The sequence below is a fragment of the Nematolebias whitei genome, chromosome 2 (genome assembly GCF_014905685.2).
Source record: "Nematolebias whitei isolate Nwh7 chromosome 2, NemWhi1, whole genome shotgun sequence".
Lineage (NCBI taxonomy): Eukaryota > Metazoa > Chordata > Actinopteri > Cyprinodontiformes > Rivulidae > Nematolebias > Nematolebias whitei.
Window position 1 is genome coordinate 52,917,662 of NC_056499.1, and position 18,845 is coordinate 52,936,506.

Consider the following 18,845-nt stretch of genomic DNA (forward strand, 5'->3'; position numbering starts at 1 on the left):
ATGTGTGTGTAGCAGAGTGCTGTATGAATGTGTGTGTAGCAGAGTGATGTATGAATGGGTGTGTTGGAGTTAAATGAGGGCACAGATTGTGTTATAAAGAGCTTTGAGTCTCTGGATTAAATAGAAAGGTGCTATATAAGTACAGTCCATTTACCACTTAATATACAAATATTGTAAAAAAAAATTGAGAAATCTTTAGAAATTGGGATTATTATATATATATATATATATATATATATATATATATATATATATAAGCATTCAGATGTGTGGGTTTCGTCTGTGGACCTGTTTGTCCAACAGGTCCAACAAAGACTGGAAATACAAATGACTGTCCTGACTCTGGTTAGTCTTATCCGGACCAGGAAAAGACTAAAACCAGAGTCCAGTCTTTTAAAGAATGTGTAGGAACTCGTGTCAGTTCTCTGTTTCTGTGTTTGTGTTCTCACGCTGGAGCTGTTCAGGAAGTTCCCGATAGCAAGCAGTGCTGCCAGAATCCTCTTAAAGGTCTCATTTTTAGCCAGTTGTTCCATTCCCAGCTTCAGGTCAAAGAGCGGCTCTGCGATCTCCTGCAAAGAGCGACACAGAGCATCCGTCATGACAAACATTGAGCATGGACAGTAAGAAGAGTCATGAGCATATTTAATGACCACTGGTGGTTGTTAGAAAGAGTCCCTGTCATCATACTGTTGATATCACACTTCCGGAAAGATGGCACCCGTGGTACATGGCTTGCAATCCACCTCTGCTGATGGTGTTCGGATTATTTATGTTTTCTTCGTTTTTTATCTGGGACATAAACTCGCTGCTGGTGCATGACCGACAACAGCTTCTGGATCTTAGTTTTTCAGTCACCGATGTCGCATATTTGGTCCAATATAAGCGTACCTCTGGACCCCCCCCCCCCCCCCCCCCCCCCCCACGCGCGCCCCCCCCCGCCCCCCCCCCCCCCCCCCCTTGCTGGTGGACGGGCCAGCTTACCTCCGCTGTGCTCCTCACCTGCCTGCCCGGAGATATCGCTTCAGACGCCAGGGAAAACGTGCTGGGCGGCTGGTAAAGCTTAAAGCCCTGCGCGCTACATCTTCCTCTCCAGCTGGTGGTCATGGTTTCCATTGCCAGCTTCCCGCATGCCCGGAACTGGTAAACAACGGGAGTTGTCAGCCAGTGCGCCGCACGGACTGACCCAGAGGAGCTGTTATTGAAAACCTGAGGCCACTGATGCGCGCAAACTTCACCGCTGCTGGCTCCACTTTGGACAGTATCCGGATGTGTTTGGTTAACGCAAGGTCTGTTACCTACAAAACATTTATCATCAGGGACTACTTTCAAGAGTACGAGTTGGACTTTTTCTGCATCACAGAGACTTGGATGTCTACGGGTGAGTCCAGCGCCTTGACAGAATTATTGCCACCGAACTGTCTGTATTTTAACACACCGCGGCCATCAGGCCGGTGCGGTGGTGGATTATTAACAATATTCAAATCAACTTTTGACTGTAAACAACTACCCATCCCAGTTTCCCACGCCAGCTTTGAGCTGAGCATCATTGAACTCGGCCACTCGCCTCCGACGTTATTTGCACTCATCTACCGCCCACCTCGATCTAAGGATTTCATAAATGAGTTTTCTGATTTCTTGGCTGAAATCACACCAAAATATGAGCATGCTTTCATTATTGGGGACCTTAATTTGCATGTGTGCTGTCCTGAGAAGACCTTGGTTAAGGACTTTTTAGATTTATTGGACTCATTTAATCTAACTCAGCATGTAAACGGTCCCACCCAAGAGCGCGGACATACACTGGACCTTGGACCACGTGATGTGACTGTTAGTAATCTTGAAATTGGTGATGATGTTTTTTCAGACCACATGCCAGTCCGGTTTGAGTTCACCCTTCCCCATCTAACTCCTAAGCCGCACATTCCTGCACGTAGTAGCCGGGCCATTAACCATCTCACTGCCGCACGTTTCACAGATGTTTATAACTCTGAAATGATCATTCAGCCCCCGGTGTTTCTCACCTCCACTGAGGAGCTGACATCCCAGTTCAACTCTGTCTGCTTAAAGACTCTGGATCACGTTGCACCTCTTAAAACCAAAAAAATCAAAACTCAGAGCAGAACCTTGGCTGAGTGACGTCACCAAGGCCGTTAGGCAGCAATGTAGGAGGGCAGAGCGCAAATGGAGGAAAGACTGGCTGCAGGTCTCTTTTCAAATATTTAAAGAGAGTTGGCGCCGTTATCAGAAAACAGTGAAAGCTGCTAAATCCAAATACTTCTCTGATATAGTTACCTCAAACTCTCACAACCCACGTGTCCTCTTCTCTACCCTAAACTCTGTTCTCCACCTCACTGAACCATCACGTCTGGAAGCTTCAACTGAGCTATGCGAGAACTTCTTACATTTCTTTTTGGAAAAAATTGCGACCACTCGGGCTCTCATTTCCCCTCCAACTCATGACCCATCCATCTCACCTCAATCTGTAGCTCTATTTGACCATTTTGAACCCATCACTCTATCTTCTCTACAGCAGGTCATGTGCAGCTTGAAACCTTCTGGTTCCCCCTTTGATGTGGTTCCCCCTCGACTACTAAAGGAGTTTTTTTCCTACTCTAGGTCCGTCCATTCTTGCAGTAGTTAAACAGTAGTTTATCCACTGGTGTGGTGCCAAAAACCTTTAAACATGCTGCTGTCCAGCTTCTCCTGAAAAAAAAACAAACCTTGACCACTCAGTTGTATCCAACTTCCGGCCTGTCTCCAAACTCCCATTTGTTTCTGGAGAAAACAGTTGAGTCCCAGTTGAAGTGCTTCCTGGAGGGCCACGCCATCTTAGAGCTATTCCAATCTGGCTTTAAACCTCTCCATAGCACCGAAACTGCCCTGCTGAAGGTCTTTAATGACATTTTCTTAACCACTGATACCGGTGATTCTGTGCTGCTTTTCCTGTTGGACCTCACAGCCGCCTTTGACACCATCGACCATGAGATCCTCATTGCTAGGTTGGAGGAGTGGGTGGGCATCACAGGGTCAGCCCTCAATTGGTTCAGATCTTATCTCGCTGACAGATCCTTTTGTGTCTCCATCAAGGAGTTTAGTTCTGCAGCGGCAGAGCTTAAATGGGGTTTCCACAGGGGTCCATCTTGGGTCCCCTCCTATTCTCTTTATACCTGCTGCCGCTTGGTGCTATTTTCTAGAAACACAACATGCCCTTCCACTTCTATGCCGATGACTGTCAAATTTACTTCCCACTAAGACACAATGACACATGCTCTATTCAACCTCTGCTCGACTGCCTAGCTGACGTCAGGGACTGGATGGCTCTAAATTTCTTAAGTTTCAATGAAAAGAAGTCTGAAGTCATGTTGTTCCCTCCCAACGACACAATCACAAACCACTGTATCGACCTCCCCGCTCTAACCCTGTCAGAAAAACAAAGAGTCACTAATCTGGGAGTGATAATTGAAACTTAACAGTCACGTAAACATGATTGCTAAATCATGTTTCTTCCAACTGAGGCAGCTGTCTAAACTGAAGCCCATATTGTCCAAAAATAACCTGGAGACAGAAATACATGCATTCATTACATCTAGGCTTGATTACTGCAATTCGCTCCTGGTTGGTATCAGTCAGACCTCCATTGCACAACTACAACTGGTCCAGAATGCAGCAGCCCGATTTTTAACCAGTACAGGCAAAAGAGAGCACATTACACCAGTTTTGGCCTCACTGCACTGGCTACCGGTTCACCTTCAAATCCAGTTCAAAATACTTCTGTATGTCTACAAATCGCTTAACAGTCCACCCCCCCCCCCCCCCAATCTCTCTGATCTGCTACAACCGTATGTCCCACCACGTTCCCTGAGGTCAGCGGACCAGTTGCTCCTCACAGTTCCAGGAACTCGTCTTAAGCACAGAGTGGACAAGGCCTTCTCTGTAGCAGGACCCAGACTTTGGAACAAGTTAATTCTGCTCGTCAGACAGGCCCCCTCCCTCTCGGTTTTCAAGTCCCGTTTAAAAACCCACTACTATTCGGTAGCTTTCAACACCAGATGATCTGTGTTTGAACCTGTATGCTCCACACTGGTTAGTCGTCATTATCTGCATCGTTTTTATGTCTATATTTCTGATTTACTTCATTTTGTATATTGCTTTGTGTGTTACCCGATGTTCTGTCTGTACAGCACTTTGGTTGGCCTTGTCGCGGTTTTAAGTGCTCTATAAATAAAATGGTATGGTATGGTATATGATCTGAATCTTTATGGACTCACCAACTGAAGCAAAATGTTTTGGTTTTGTTGTGAACAGCTTCGTCTCAAAGGTTCATTCTGATCCACAACATTTTTAAACAACCAATTTCATTAGATGAAGCATCCAAAATAATAAAAAACAAAATGGAACAAAAAAACAAGAAAAATTCACAAACTGCCTAAAATACAGAACTACCTCATTTTAAAGAAGGTTTAAAACAAAACAATTAATTCACAGCCATGTGCTCTACAACAGTAGCTTAATAACTACTCCATGAATCCATCCATCCAACATTCATCCATCCATCCATCCAACATCCATCCATCCATCCATCCACCATCCATCCAACCATCCATCATCATCCAACATCGATCCATCCAACATCCATAATCCATCCAACATCTATCCAACAACCATCCATCATCCATCCAACATCCATCCATCCATCCGTCCATCATCCATCCATCCATCCATCCAACATCCATCCATCATCTATCCAACATCCATCCATCATCTATCCAACATCCATCCATCCAACATCCATCCATCCAACATCCATCCATCCATTCATCTATCCAACATCCATCCATCCAACATCCATCCATCCATCCCTCCATAAATCAATCCATCCATCCATCCATCCATCCCTCCATAAATCAATCCATCCATCCATCCATCCCTATTAGTAGTCAGGTCACAGAGCAATCAGGTCCATGAATGAAACCCACACATCCTTCTCCCCAGCCACATTTTCCAGCTCCTCCTTGGGGATCCCAAGGAGAGGATAATCATTCCAGTGAGTTTTGGGTCTGCCCCAGGGTCTCCTCCCAGTAGGACATGCCCATAAAACTCCAAAGGGTAGGTATCAGTGGAAACATCCTAATCAGATGCCTAAGCTCCCTCAGCTGGCTTGATTTAATACGGAGGAGCAGCGGATCTACTCCAGGCTCCCACAGAATGTGAGAGCTTCTCACCTTGTCTCTAGAGCAGAGACTGTAGGCCCCATGAAGGAAGCTCATCTCAGCGCTTGTATCCAGGATTTTGTTCGTTTGAACATATAATCCATACCTCATGACACAAGTGAAGGTTGGAATGTAGATGGACCTGGATGGACCATGGCTTCAGACATGGAGCTGACTCTCAGCCCAGCTGCACCACACTCAGCTGTAAATCGCCTCAATGCACACTGAATCCTGGAACCTATCCTGGAACCAGGAACCTGTACCTGGAAAAGTGCTAGTGATAGTCCACCCATCCTTCATACAGACAGAACACTAACATTTCTGTCAGGTTTTATGGTGGCCGCTGGGTGCAGAAACAAACTTATTGAATAGATCAGATTTTATTGCTACAAGAACTGAATAAACCAGATAATCTATAATCTTTTATTTTGTAATCCCAAAAGTGCATTTGTGCACATCTGCTCTATCAATGCAGTTGCACTGTGCACATTCGTGTATGTGAAACAGTACCAATCAATTCACATTCACAGACCTGATCTCAACACACGTGCATGTTTTAACATGTCATACTTTAAGCACAAGTCGAGCAGATAATGTTAATATATAGATAATGACCATTAAACAAGTAGTACGCTGATGACCACGTCACTGAGGGATTTGAATGTTTGTAGTTTTTGAGATGAGTGTTTTTCTGCGCTGTAACTGAACAGGAAATGTAAACCTTAATGTTTTGGTTGCAAGATATTTAAATAGGTAGGACTTACACTGTGGAGAAGAACAGAGGGAGGTTGTTGATTTTTGTTCATTTGTTGTTTGTTCAAGGCAGCGCAGACTGACAGATCCTGGTGAGTGGAGGGAGCAATTTTAACCACCACCTGGTACAATGGTGGAGCCAGGGGGTGGCCAATGATGGCCTTGACCCCATAGATTCATCTTCAGCCACTACAATCAGTTGATGAAACTATATTTTAAGCAATTTAACATCTAGAAGTATGATAGAGGTGGCCAGTTTACATATATTTATAGTGGTGGTCCTCTTGGATATTGACTTGGCAACCCAATTTTTGATAGTGACCTATACACCTAGATGCAGCTACAAATTACAATGAAAGTTGTCACGCTGCTTATTTTTGAAGATGACATGCTCACAACACACGGACAGATGGATGAGTTGGTATCTCCAATATATTTCTGACTCCCCCTTTTCACTCTGCAATGAGGGACAGAAGGGGACCTGCAGTCAGATCACTAACCTTCTCCAGAACTTCGTAGTTGAGTTTGAATGCCCAGAGCTGCAGACGGGGGGTCAGGGCATTGATGGAGGCCAGGGTTAACAGGAACTGTTCGGCTGTCCCCAGCGGGATGTCAGGATTGGCCAGCTGAGCCTCCTGGATCTTCAGCTTCTCCTCCTGTGATGGCACCATGCTGAGGATCTTCTGCTCAGGACACAAGAAGAGGGCTGTAACAATCACCACACACCGATCCATTATCCAATGACTCTGCGTAGACAGGAAGAGGGCCCTACCTCAATCCCCTCCTTACTGATGGCAAACTCATCAAAGTTGAGGATTGCATTCTTAATGACGTGGACAGCAGGCAGGACGGTCAAACCAATGTTGATGGCATTACTTCTCTTGGGGTCCAGAACGAGAATCTCAGACTTCTTGACCTCTGGTCCTTTCTGCACAAAACCAAGAGGTCAGAAACACAAAGAGGGCAGAGAAACAAAACAAATGTTGCATTCATGCTGCGTCACCGATACAAACAGAATCTGTTCCAGATGATTCTTTCAGTTTGACCAACTATGGAGAAATGAACGGTCTCTAATTTTATCTTAGTTTCATTTTCATGCAAAAAATATATCATGTAAAAACAAGTATTTGATCCTCAAGCAAAATGTTGTACTTGGTGGGGAAAGCTTTGTTGGTGAATACAGGAGTTCATCTAAAGGTTTTTACATCTCCAACATAGTCAAATCCTTTTTTCTTCCACTGGATGTTACTGTAGCTGATACAACCGGCGACACACAGGAGAGAACGAGCAGTATGCCAAAGACCTCGTCGCTGAGGGATCTGAACAGTTAATGTTTGTAGTTTGGAGCATAGGCATCACAACCATTATATGTGAAGGGGACAAGTCCCCCCCACATAAAAAAAAATGTTAATTTGGACCCCCCCACTTTTACTATGAAACATTAGTTCAGGCGGCGTAGTTTCTCTTTCTTCGTGAACAAATCCATTCCGCTTGATTAATAGGAGAATACTCAATCTAACAAAACTCCACTCCAGGTTTTCCTGGTTACCTCCAGGTTACCTCCACCTCTACACACAGAGCAGAAACTGTGCAGGCAGCCGCTGCTGAGTCTCCTACTTCAGTAGAAAACGTGCACAGGTGCAGGAGATGGAGACACCTCTGTGTTGCTCACTCGCCAGTTTAGCAGCTTAGTGCGGGCAGTTGTTGACCAGGGGTTGATCATCAACATATATTCATGTTAGGAGGATGCTTGAGTGCAGCGCTACATCTGTAGCATGTTCTCTTAGCAGTAACTGTGACGCTGTAAGACGCTGCAGGTATAAGAGACGCTGTGTGTTCAGGTGCATTAAAGTTTAAATGTCTTTAAAACCCCACACCTTATTGTCCTCTAGCTTCGTGAGAAACATCATTTAGATGAGTAGTGTTGAACACAAGTAAAAATGTCTAGTGGTGATGTTTTTATTTCTCTAATTTCTCTATAAACACAAATAGTGCAGATCTGACGCTCTGTATTAAAGTGTATTAAAGTTAAAATGTCTCTAAAACCCACAGCTGAATTTACACAAACTTGGTGAGAAATATGCTTTAAATGTGTGGAATTAAAGCAAATCTATGTGAAATGTTGCTTTTTTTGTACATTAGTGCACATTTCTTTTGAGCAACACACACGCGCGCACACACACCTACACACATCGTTGTGTCCCCCCACATTACGGATGCTTCTGACGCCCTTGGTTTGGAGAGGTGTTTTTCTGGACTGGACATGAGAGTTAAGCTTAATGATGCTGGTGTAAAATAGAGGTGATTTAAGTGGGGAGGAGTGACCCTGTATTGATGAACAGAGGGTGCTTTTTTGTGGGTGAGGATTGTGGAAAATGGAGGGAGCACGTTAATCCACCACCAGGAGCAACAGTGGAGTCATCGGTCACCACAGATGAATCTTTGAGGAAACTAAACTTTTAAGCAACATAAAAACTAGAAAGCATAATTTCCTCGATTGAATGGGGTAGACAGTTTATAGTTTATATATGGTGGTGGCCATCTTGGATTTGATAACACTCCACTGTATAAAACCAACATTTGTAAACTAGTCTCCTTCAGGTGATTATAAACTGGTCATGTCAAAGAAAACTTTGTTTCAACACCAACCAACAGATTTTTGTGCTCAGAACGAAACAAAACAACTACAAAAAATGTTTCCAGTTTCAGCCAGCGAGCTACACCAGGTTCATTTCAACTGCAGTAACATCCCATCTAGAGCTGTCATTTCTAACCCGGGCTTGGACTGACCTGAAATTCAGGCCGGGCCAAAATAATGTGCTGGATACGCGTGCCAGGTCTGTATCGGACTTTTGATTGTGTCAGCGGACGCGTGCAGCTGACGACCGTTAATAACTACAACTATAATATTATAATAACTATAATATTATAGTTACTATACTATTATTGTTATTATAATATTATAATAACTGTAATATTATAACTATAATAATCCACTGACTTGTTAATAAACAAGAAATCTTATATATTTTCCTTTCATTGAAATACATTTTTAGATCATGTCAAACTGATTTGCTTACAGAAGCAGTAAAAACTTGATTAAAATAAAAAGTTTTTTTTTTTTTTCGGGTTCGGGTCTGTATTCACAGTTAAGTGGTTGGTTTCGGTTCGGGCTCGGGAAAAAAAAAAAAAAACAGGTTCGGTCCGGCCGGGTCGGATTTTTTTTGCCCGAATGCAACTCTTATCCTATCATGGTTACCTTGGCAACCAGCAGCTCCTTAGCCTTGGACTCGAACAAGTGTTCGAGGCGGGCTGTGTCCACCTCCACCTTGTCCAGAGACGCCCACACCGTCCCGTGACCGAAGTGACACTTCTTAGGCTGGTCTGCCTGTTTCAGCTCCTTCCAGAACAACTTCACAGTCTTCCTCTTCTTCTCCTGCAATATCAAGGAGGGGCCGGGAGGAGGGGGAGGAGCACCTGGGGGAGGAGGAGGGGGAGGACCTAGACCACCTGGTGGAGGGGGAGGAGGGATGCCAGGAGGAGGAGGAGGGCCTGCACCACCTGGTAGAGGGGGAGGAGGAGGGATGCCAGGAGGAGGGGGAGGGCCTGCGCCACCTGGTAGAGGGGGAGGAGGAGGGACGGCTGAGAGGCAAGAAACCGAGGAGCTGGAGGTATTCATGTCCAAGACGTCGATGTCCTCCTCATCTTTTAGGTCTGTGAAGTCCAGGTCTTTGATCCGCAGGGCGGCGCCGCTCAGGTGCAGCTGGTTCCAGGTGTCAGCGAGGCCTCCGGGGCCCAGCAAGGCTGTCTCCAGCTGGCGGGTGTGTGTCTCTAAATCGTTACTGCTCTGCTGCCGGACCAAGCGGTTCTGATGGGACACAGAAACACTCCAATGTTACAAACTAAAAGGTCAGAGACCTCATGGATGGAAGGTGCGTAGGCACAAAACAGCTGGGTCTGCCATGTTCAACACCTGGTCCCACTCTCAGGTCGAGATGTGACAAAACAAACGCTGAGTGAAAGTGAGCTTAAATATAGACACATTGATTTGCTGACAGAATGTGCTTATTACGCAATTAATTTCAGTCAAAAGTTTCAAACTACAATGTACTGAAACTGAATATAAACCGCGCACACACTAAAAAAAAAACATTTTGTACGTATATAAGCCACGGGTGTTCACAGTGTAATGAGTGACAGAACACGGCTACTGAGAGAGATGTAAAGCTCTTGTTGTAGATCAAGATTCAACCACTAGATGGTGTTTCATCAACTTTGATTTTTCTTTTTTTTCCATTTACCCTTTATTTATACATGATTATTTAATTAATTGTTCAGTCTTTCTTCCTCCTTAGATGGCATTAATCAGGCCTCCAGTACTAATGTTAAAAATCTTGGTGTTACTTTTGATCAGGACATGTCTTTTATCCCCCACATTAAAAACGTTACTAGAACCACCTTCTTCCACCTGCGTAATATCACTAAAATTATAAACATCTTATCTAAAAATGATGCAGAAAAACTGGTCCATGCATTTGTCACATCTAGACTGGACTATTGCAATGGTTTATTATCTGGGTGTCCAAATACTTCTTTAAAACGTCTTCAGTTGATTCAAAATGCTGCTGCCAGAGTCTTAACCGGACTTAGTAGGAGAGAGCATATTTCTCCAGTTTTAGATTCTCTCCATTGGCTACCTGTCAAATCCAGAATATAATTCAAAATCTTACTTCTAACCTACAAAGCTCTCAACAACCTAGCTCCATCTTATATTACAGATCTTATCTGTTTGGAATCAGTCAGTCCTCCATTGCACGTCTACAACTGATCCAAAATGCTGCAGCCCGATTTTTAACTGGTACAGGCTATAGAGAGCACATCACGCCAGTTTTGGCCTCCCTGCACTGGCTACCCATTCACCTTCGGATCCAATTCAAAATTCTCATGTATGTTTTTAAATCACTGAACAGTTCCGCCCCATCCTATCTCACTGATCTTCTGCAGCCATATGTCCCACCGTGCTCTCTGAGGTCAGCAGACCAGATGCTTCTCTCAGTCCCAGAAACCCGTCGTAAGCTCAGAGGTGACAGGGCTTTCTCTGTTGCAGGTCCACGACTGTGGAATGAGTTGCCACTGAGTGTCCGGCAGGCTCCCACACTCTCAGTCTTTAAGTCTTGCTTGAAGACCCACTTCTATTCTCTTGCCTTTAACACGGTGTGATTTGTTTTGGTCCTGTCTGTACTCTACACTGTTGGCCATTTTAGTTAGCTTCTGTTGCCATTTGTATCTGTATTTTTATTTTATGTTTTCCTGTCCGCTGTGCATGTTTGTTTTCTTTTGTACAGCACTTTGGTTGGCCTTGTTGCTGTTTTAAGTGCTCTATAAATAAATTGGTATGGTATGGTATGGTTATTGTTCCATATTTTCCCAACAGAGCACTTTGCTCTCAGGCTGCAGGTTTACTTGTGGTTCATATAATTTACGAAAACAGAATGGGAGGCAGATCCTTCAGTTATCAGGCTCCTCTCTTGTGGAACCAACTTCCAGTTTCTGTCCGTGAGGCTGACACGTTATCCAGTTTTAAAACTAGGCTTAAGTCTTTCCTTTTTGCTAAATCCTATAGTTAGGGTCGGTTTGGGTTTCCTGAGCTGTCCCTTAGTTATGCTGCTATAGGCTTAGAGTGCTGGAGGACAAACTGACCACACTTTTCACTCTGCTACCGTCTTTACTTACTCTGCTCAACCTGTTTTGTATTTGTAATTATTTTTTCTATCCTTAACATGTGTTTGTTTTGTCTTTCAGGTACACCTGGACCTATATCTGGACCTACCATTCTGTGTTCATTTGTCTCTCCTTCCTGTTCTCTCAAACCAGCCGGTCAAAGCAGATGGCCGCTTGTCCTGAGCCTGGTTCTGCTGGAGGTTTTTTCCTTTTAAAAGAGAGTTTTTCCTTTCCACTGTTGCCACTGTGCTTGCTCAGGATGGGAGACTGCAACGATGCCAAGATTCAACTTGTCTGCTGGATTCCTTAGATAGAGAATTTTACTAATTGGCTTTTATGTATGTGAATGTTCCTGTAAAGTGCCCTGAGACAACTTTTTTGTGATTTACTGCTATATAAATAAACTGAATTGAATTGAATTTATCTTACTGTTCAACACAGACAGAGTGAACCCCACAAAGAAAAAGAGTAAAATCAGAAAAGACCAAATGGTGGAAGATGAAGAAGGAAGAATGTTGTGAGAAATTCAGACAGGAGCAGTTAAAAGCTCTGGGTAGTAAGAAAGAGCTTCCAAATGACTGGGCTACTACAGCAACAGTAATTACAGAGACAGGTAGGAAGGTACTTGGTGTGTCATCTGGACAGAGAATAGATGATAAGGAATCCTAGTGGTGGAATAGTGAAGTGCAGGACGCTGTTCAAAGAAAGAGGTAAGCCAAGAAGAAATATGACAGTGAGAGCACTGAAAAGAGGAGACGGGAATATGAGGAGATGGGATGTAGAGCAAAGAGAGAGGCAGCAAAGACAAAGCAGAAAGTGTATGATGAGTTGTATGTGAGGCTGCACACTAAAGAGGGAGAGAAGGACTTGTACAGATTGACAAGACAGAGGGATCAGGATGGAAAGGATGTGCAGCAGGTTAGGCTCGTTAAAGATAGGAATGGTATTGTTCTAACAAGTGAGGAAAGAGTGACGGGAAGATGTAAGGAGTACTTTGAGGAGTACTGTGTGTCAGTAAAATAAAGTCATGAGGACCCACCCCCTAAGAGAGACATGTATTGGGCAGCTATGCGAGCGCCTGAATGTGACAAGGCTAAATGTTGTTGGCAGCAGGAAGCCTGTTAGCCTGTCAAAAAAATAAAGTACAAATTAGCCACAGCATTATATAAGCCGCAGGGTTCAAAGCCTGTGAAAAAAGTAGTGGCTTATAGACCGGAAAGTACAGTATATGACTCCATTCGGTTACCTGAACTTAATAATAATAATAATGTCTTATGTATTGTCATCATTGTATGTTCTCATACAATAGCAAAATTGGCTCTCTGCTTTTAACCCATCCACCACCAGGTGGAGCAGTGGGCAGCTATGGAAAGCGCCCGGGGAGCGACTGGGGATAAGATGTCCTGCTCAGATACACCACGAGATGTGAAATAAAACACCACGAGATGTGCAATGACCAGGGATCAAACCCAGGACCTTCGGATTAAAGGATATTTAAGCACAATGTTGCCTCATCATTTATGGTTTTAAGTTGAACAATAACCACATTTTACCTCCAACTTCTAACACACCTCAAAAATAATCAAAACAACTTCACTCCAATGTAAACTGTTAAATTTTTATCACATCTAGATGTAAACAGACGTCAGTAACACTCGCCTGCGAGGCACATAAAAACATGTGAATTGTCTAAAGGACACTTTCACCTTACTGAGAAGAAAAGTGAGGGGAGAACCCGGCATCAGATCAACAACTTAACTGAGAACAACTAGTTCAACGTGTGATGATTTCTCTTGTAGACAAGAGGTAGACGATGACACATCGTTGGCCATACATATATGTGTCAAGTTGCGAGTCATTTTGGAACAATGGCAGCTGGAGGACATCGCCTGTAGAAGAACTGGAAGGCAGTGTGTTTTCAGGGACCATAATGACCTGCTGACTGACTTTGTATTTAACTCTAACCCTAACCCGTGCCAGCTGTATGAGACGACCTCATCCATATGATGCTCTAACATATCAGATGTCCCTCCACTGCAGCTGAAACACTTGTTTATGTGCAGTGACTCGTTCCTTGACATCAAATATTTATTAAATTAGTCTCCAAGTTCCATCAACCTCTCGAGTGCCTCTGTGTTCACAGTAATTGTCATTAAACACAACTAAAGTTTAAAATGCCTCAGCCTCAGAAGTGCACCGCCAGCAGATCAGCGCTCCCCCAGTTCACTTCATTTACAATATTAATGCCTATTTCACGTACAGTGTCTAACGTTACAGGATGAGAGGTGATGGTCAGTCGTCCTTCACTTGACTCTTGACACCTTTCTGTCTGACCATTCAACCTTTATGCTACTTCTGCAGGAGTGCGTTGCTATGCCAATCACAGCATCACACGCACATCATCACTCTTCTTTGAGCATGAACGCCAAACACGTTTTTACTGCACACTACTTATTTAGGACTCACATTCTATGAAATTCCTATTTTTTCTGCATCTAGCCTTCATTTTAGATGGATAGATGAATTACAAATGTTGGAAATATATCTGCAGCTTCTTTAATTTACCAGTGAAACCTATTGAAACATAAGTCTTACTAAATTTAAACACTTCATTAGAAGAAAAAGGATAAAGAAGCATTCTTTTTTTATCAAGAGAATACAGCTTCACTGATTTGGCTTCAATCACAGCAGAAAAGCAGCAGTCAAACAGTTCCTCTGAAATTTATTTACACTTTTTATTTACACTTTTTATTTACACGTTTTCAGTTCTAATTTTATTACATTTTTATTGCTGCATAACATATTAGAATCCTTTGTATTATTTTTAGTTTATGCAAAACAAAATTTGAACTTTTGACATTGTCATACTTGTTTAATTGTTTTAAATCTTTAAAGCTGCTTCGGGTCGACATATTCAACAGTAATGTTTTTATTGTCTGCGACAGAAATTAGGAGAGATTATAGCTGAAAAATATATCAATACGTACTCTGTCTTAAACTATTAGAGTCAAAGTCTGTTAGCAAAATATTTCATGAACAATTGGATAGATTTGAGTAATTAATGGATGTCTACAACTTTTGGAGTTAACTTGAATGACGATGGCCGCCACAGCTAATCAACAATAGCAAACACAACACTGTTGATTTTATAAATAATAACTAAAGTCTGAGGAAGTGGTGGTTCAGAGGTTAGAGAAGGTGGGCCTGTGATCAGAAGGTTACCGGTTCGACTCCCTGGACTGACAACATCAAAATGTGGGTGAAAGGTGAAGCACCCACACCTGCCTCCACCCTCATTTGCTGCCCTAGATAGCAGCTCTCTGCTCCACACCGAGGGCTGTGGTAGCTCGGTGGTCTGAGGTTGTATCAGGAAGGACATTTGACGTAAACATAATTGCCAAGTCTTCATGTGAGTTAGTCCACTGTGGCAACTCATGAACCAGGGAGCAGCTGAAAGCAGAAGTAAAAAAAAAACTAAACTAAAAAACTAAAATCTAGTGTGATAGTAGCCGAAAGTCCTCCCTGACTCATACTCCAAGAACTAAGTGATAGCCCAAAATTTGACCCAGATTGCTGCAGGATAACTCCATGATACTCTGCCATGAAAGGTAAATGGTAAATGGTAAATGGTAAATGTACTTATATAGTGCTTTTCTATCTTATTTCAAGATACTCAAAGCGCTTTACACTACAATCTGTGTCCTCATTTACCCATTCATACAGCACTCTACTAGATCTCTACAAAGCTAATTGAGCAAATCATTCTGACACTAATCAGAGCTTTATCACATTCATACACCGATGGGACACACATCGGAGGCAATGAGGGGTTCAGTGTCTTGCCCATGGACACTTCGGCATGTGACTGCTGGTGGATTAGAACCCCCAACTCTTGCATTGGAGGACGACTGCTCTAACCACTCAGCCACAGCCACCCCCACAGAAGGTGGAGAGCGATTCTTTCAAGGACTGCTTGGGCTTTCACTGCTGCAGCATCTTTGGACCCGTTGGACCAACATCACTTCAACACATCAACATGCAGTTTGCTTGAACCTGCTGCTCCTCGGCCAGCCGAGCACGGGCCGCCTGGGTGGAGCCCTCCAGAATCCCCAGCTCTGCCCGGCGGGAGTCACTGCTCTCACTGGGGGTGGTGGACTCCACGGAGCTTGCTTGGAAGTTGGACACACGCTTCGACACACAACCGCTTAGATCTTCAACTGAAACAAGTGGAAAAAAAACACAGAGGGATCTCACTCTGACACAGTTTCCTGAGACCATAGAACAGCTGGACACATTGTGTCTATTTCAAACAGAATCATCAGAACTAGAAGCATCAGTATGACGAAAGATCATGAAGAACGTTAGAGACAGCTTGGAATAATTATTGTATTATTAATTAATTTTATTTTTAACAATTAATTTTCATTATAAGATGAGAAGAATCCTTATTTTCCAGATCCCTTTCTTCCAAATGTCAGTGTGGAGATGAGCTCTCTCACCAGCCTTGAAGCTCTCTTCGTCTGTGGTGATGGCTTCAACAGCAGGCTGGCGCAGAGGCACTGTGGCAGAGGAGTTTGAGTAGATCATGTCCAACAGAAACTTCTTGTCATCAGACAGTGTGCTGCACTGCCGCTGCACAGACAGGGCTGCAAACGTGACCACACACATGGACCCACACACCGTTTTAATTTAAAGTCCAACACCCACCATGTTTCTTACCCAGCAAAATATGACAGATTCTGTGGCAAACATTGAAAAGTAATGCAAACTGGTTTTAGAAGCACAGTTTTTGTAAGATACCAAGCGGTTTCAGGCACAGCTATGAAAACAGCCCCTTCACTTCAATATAAGGAGTGTGATGTAATGCCAGGAACCTGATCATGCAAGACATACATATTTCTATTGTACAAAGTTACAGTCAATTGTTTACTTCTAATTTCTGGTAAGCATGTTTGTTGCAGGAATAAAAACATGCCAAATTGGTGTGTTGCACTGACCTATGGGAATACAGCCAAAGAGAGTTAGAACCCATTTCCCCCAAAAATTAAGGAAATTTGCAAGAAATGGTAAATGGACTGTACTTATATAGCGCCTTTCTATCTTATTGAGACACTCAAAGCGCTTTACACTTCAATCTGTGCCCTCAATTACCCATTCATGCAGCACTCTACTAGAGCTCTACAAAGCTAATTGAACAAATCATTCTAAAGAGACAAATTTTGTGATTTATCACATTCATACACCGATGGGACACACATCGGAGGCAACAAGGGGTTCAGTGACTTGCCCAGGGACACTTCGGCATGTGACTGCTGTGGGGTTCGAACCCCCAACTCTTGCATTGGAGGATGACTGCTCTAACCACTCAGCCACAGCCGCCCTTGGGTGATATTTGTCAAAGTAAAAAGGGCAGGATAACATAGTACTCTGTTTCCAGACACTTTCCAGACACAGAAGCAATGTCTTCAACACAATGGTACTTCTTCTAGATATTAACCTGTCAATAACGGTGTACCACAAGGCTCAGTCGTAGGACTCTTGCTCTTTACAGTTTATATAAGTAATGTAGGTCAGAACATTCCTGATGTCTCCTAGCACCTCTGTGCTAACAATACAGTTATTTACTGTCGAGCTAAAACAGTTGCCAAGGATTTCCAGTTTCTACAGTCTGCATTTGATATCATTCCTTCAGACTTGTTCTGTCTCAAACTGGTGCTAAATGCTGATAAAACCAAAGAAATGCCGTTTTCAAACTGAAAGTTGGTGCAAGCAGTCTTCCCTTCCATCTTATCCACACATGGTGCTCCTATTGAGTTTGTGGATTCTTACAAATACTTGGCAAATGGAATGGACTGTACTTATATAGCACCTTTCTATCTTATTTCAAGATACTCAAAGCTCTTTACACTACAATCTGTGCCTCATTTACCCATTCATACAGCACTCTACTAGATCTTTACAAAGCTAATTGAACAAATCATTCTAAAGAGACTAATCAGTGCTTTAGATCACATTCATACACCGATGGGACACACATCGGAGGCAATGAGGGGTTCAGTGTCTTGCCCATGGACACTTCGGCATGTGACTGCTGGTGGATTAGAACCCCCAACTCTTGCATTGGAGGACGACTGCTCTAACCACTCAGCCACAGCCGCCCACTTGGAAATTTTGGTTGATGCACATCTACTGTATCTTTTGAGCCACATGTCGAAAATTTGATAAAGAAGCTGAAATTAAAACTGGGTTTCTTTTTCTGAAATAGATCTTACAGAACGCCAGGAAATGCCTTGTAGCTGTAACTTTCATACCGGCCATTGATTATGGTGACATTGATGTGAATGCCCCTGCCTGTACCTTGCAGATGTTAGATGCCGTCTACCGCAGGCTCTCACACTGGTACGTCTTCATCTATACAGTATATCATTCCTTGGTCTGCTGCCTTCTTATATCTCCATGTCACATTGTCAGTGCAGTTACAGTGTGCTCTCTCAGGTCATCATTAAACTGCAGCATTCCCTCATTACGGACTGAACTTGGAAAAAAGGCCTTCTCTTACTCTGCTCCTGTTTCCTGGAACACCTTGCAACAAGATCTGAAGCTGTCCACTTTGATTTCCTTAAGGGATTTTAAACGATTGATAAGGTCGATAAGCGTAATCAAAGCAAATGTTCCTGTTTTTAGTATTTTACCTCGTCAGCACCTTGATTAGAATTTGTTTTAACACTACTTTTTATTTTATTTGCATTTTATTGTTGCTTATTGTTGTATGTACATTATATGTGGTTTTATCTAAAACAGGTCTTTCTTGAAAATGAGTCCTCATGACTCAATGAAACTAACCTGTATAACCTCCACCATAACCCTCAGCACTGGCTCCCCTCAGGGCTGTGTGTTGAGCCCCCTCTTGTTCACTCTGCTCATGTATGACTGTGTACCTACCCATCCAGGCTGTCACATTGTAAAGTTTGCAGATGATATAGCAGTGGTGCGGTGATGGGATGCATAACAAACAGCGAGTCCAGCTACAGACAAGAGGTGGAACACCTGGAGAGCTGGTGCAGGAAGAACAACCTTCACATCAATGTGAAGAAGACGAAGGAGATTGTGGATTTCAGAAGGAACAACCCCCCCCCCCCCCCCCCCGAATACAAGAGGATC

At 43.3% G+C, this 18,845-nt stretch overlaps 1 protein-coding gene across 1 annotated transcript in view; it reads right to left on the reverse strand.

Annotated features, from left to right (window-relative positions):
- LOC119427245 (FH1/FH2 domain-containing protein 3) overlaps positions 1 to 18,845 on the reverse strand; it is a gene marked incomplete in the record, with an annotated part of 67,290 nt that overhangs the window by 29,994 nt on the left and 18,451 nt on the right. The window contains 6 exon segments of the mRNA XM_037694829.1: positions 450 to 569; positions 6,464 to 6,646; positions 6,736 to 6,891; positions 9,223 to 9,831; positions 15,738 to 15,901; positions 16,184 to 16,330. Of these exon segments, the coding sequence (XP_037550757.1) occupies positions 450 to 569; positions 6,464 to 6,646; positions 6,736 to 6,891; positions 9,223 to 9,831; positions 15,738 to 15,901; positions 16,184 to 16,271 (1,320 nt within the window).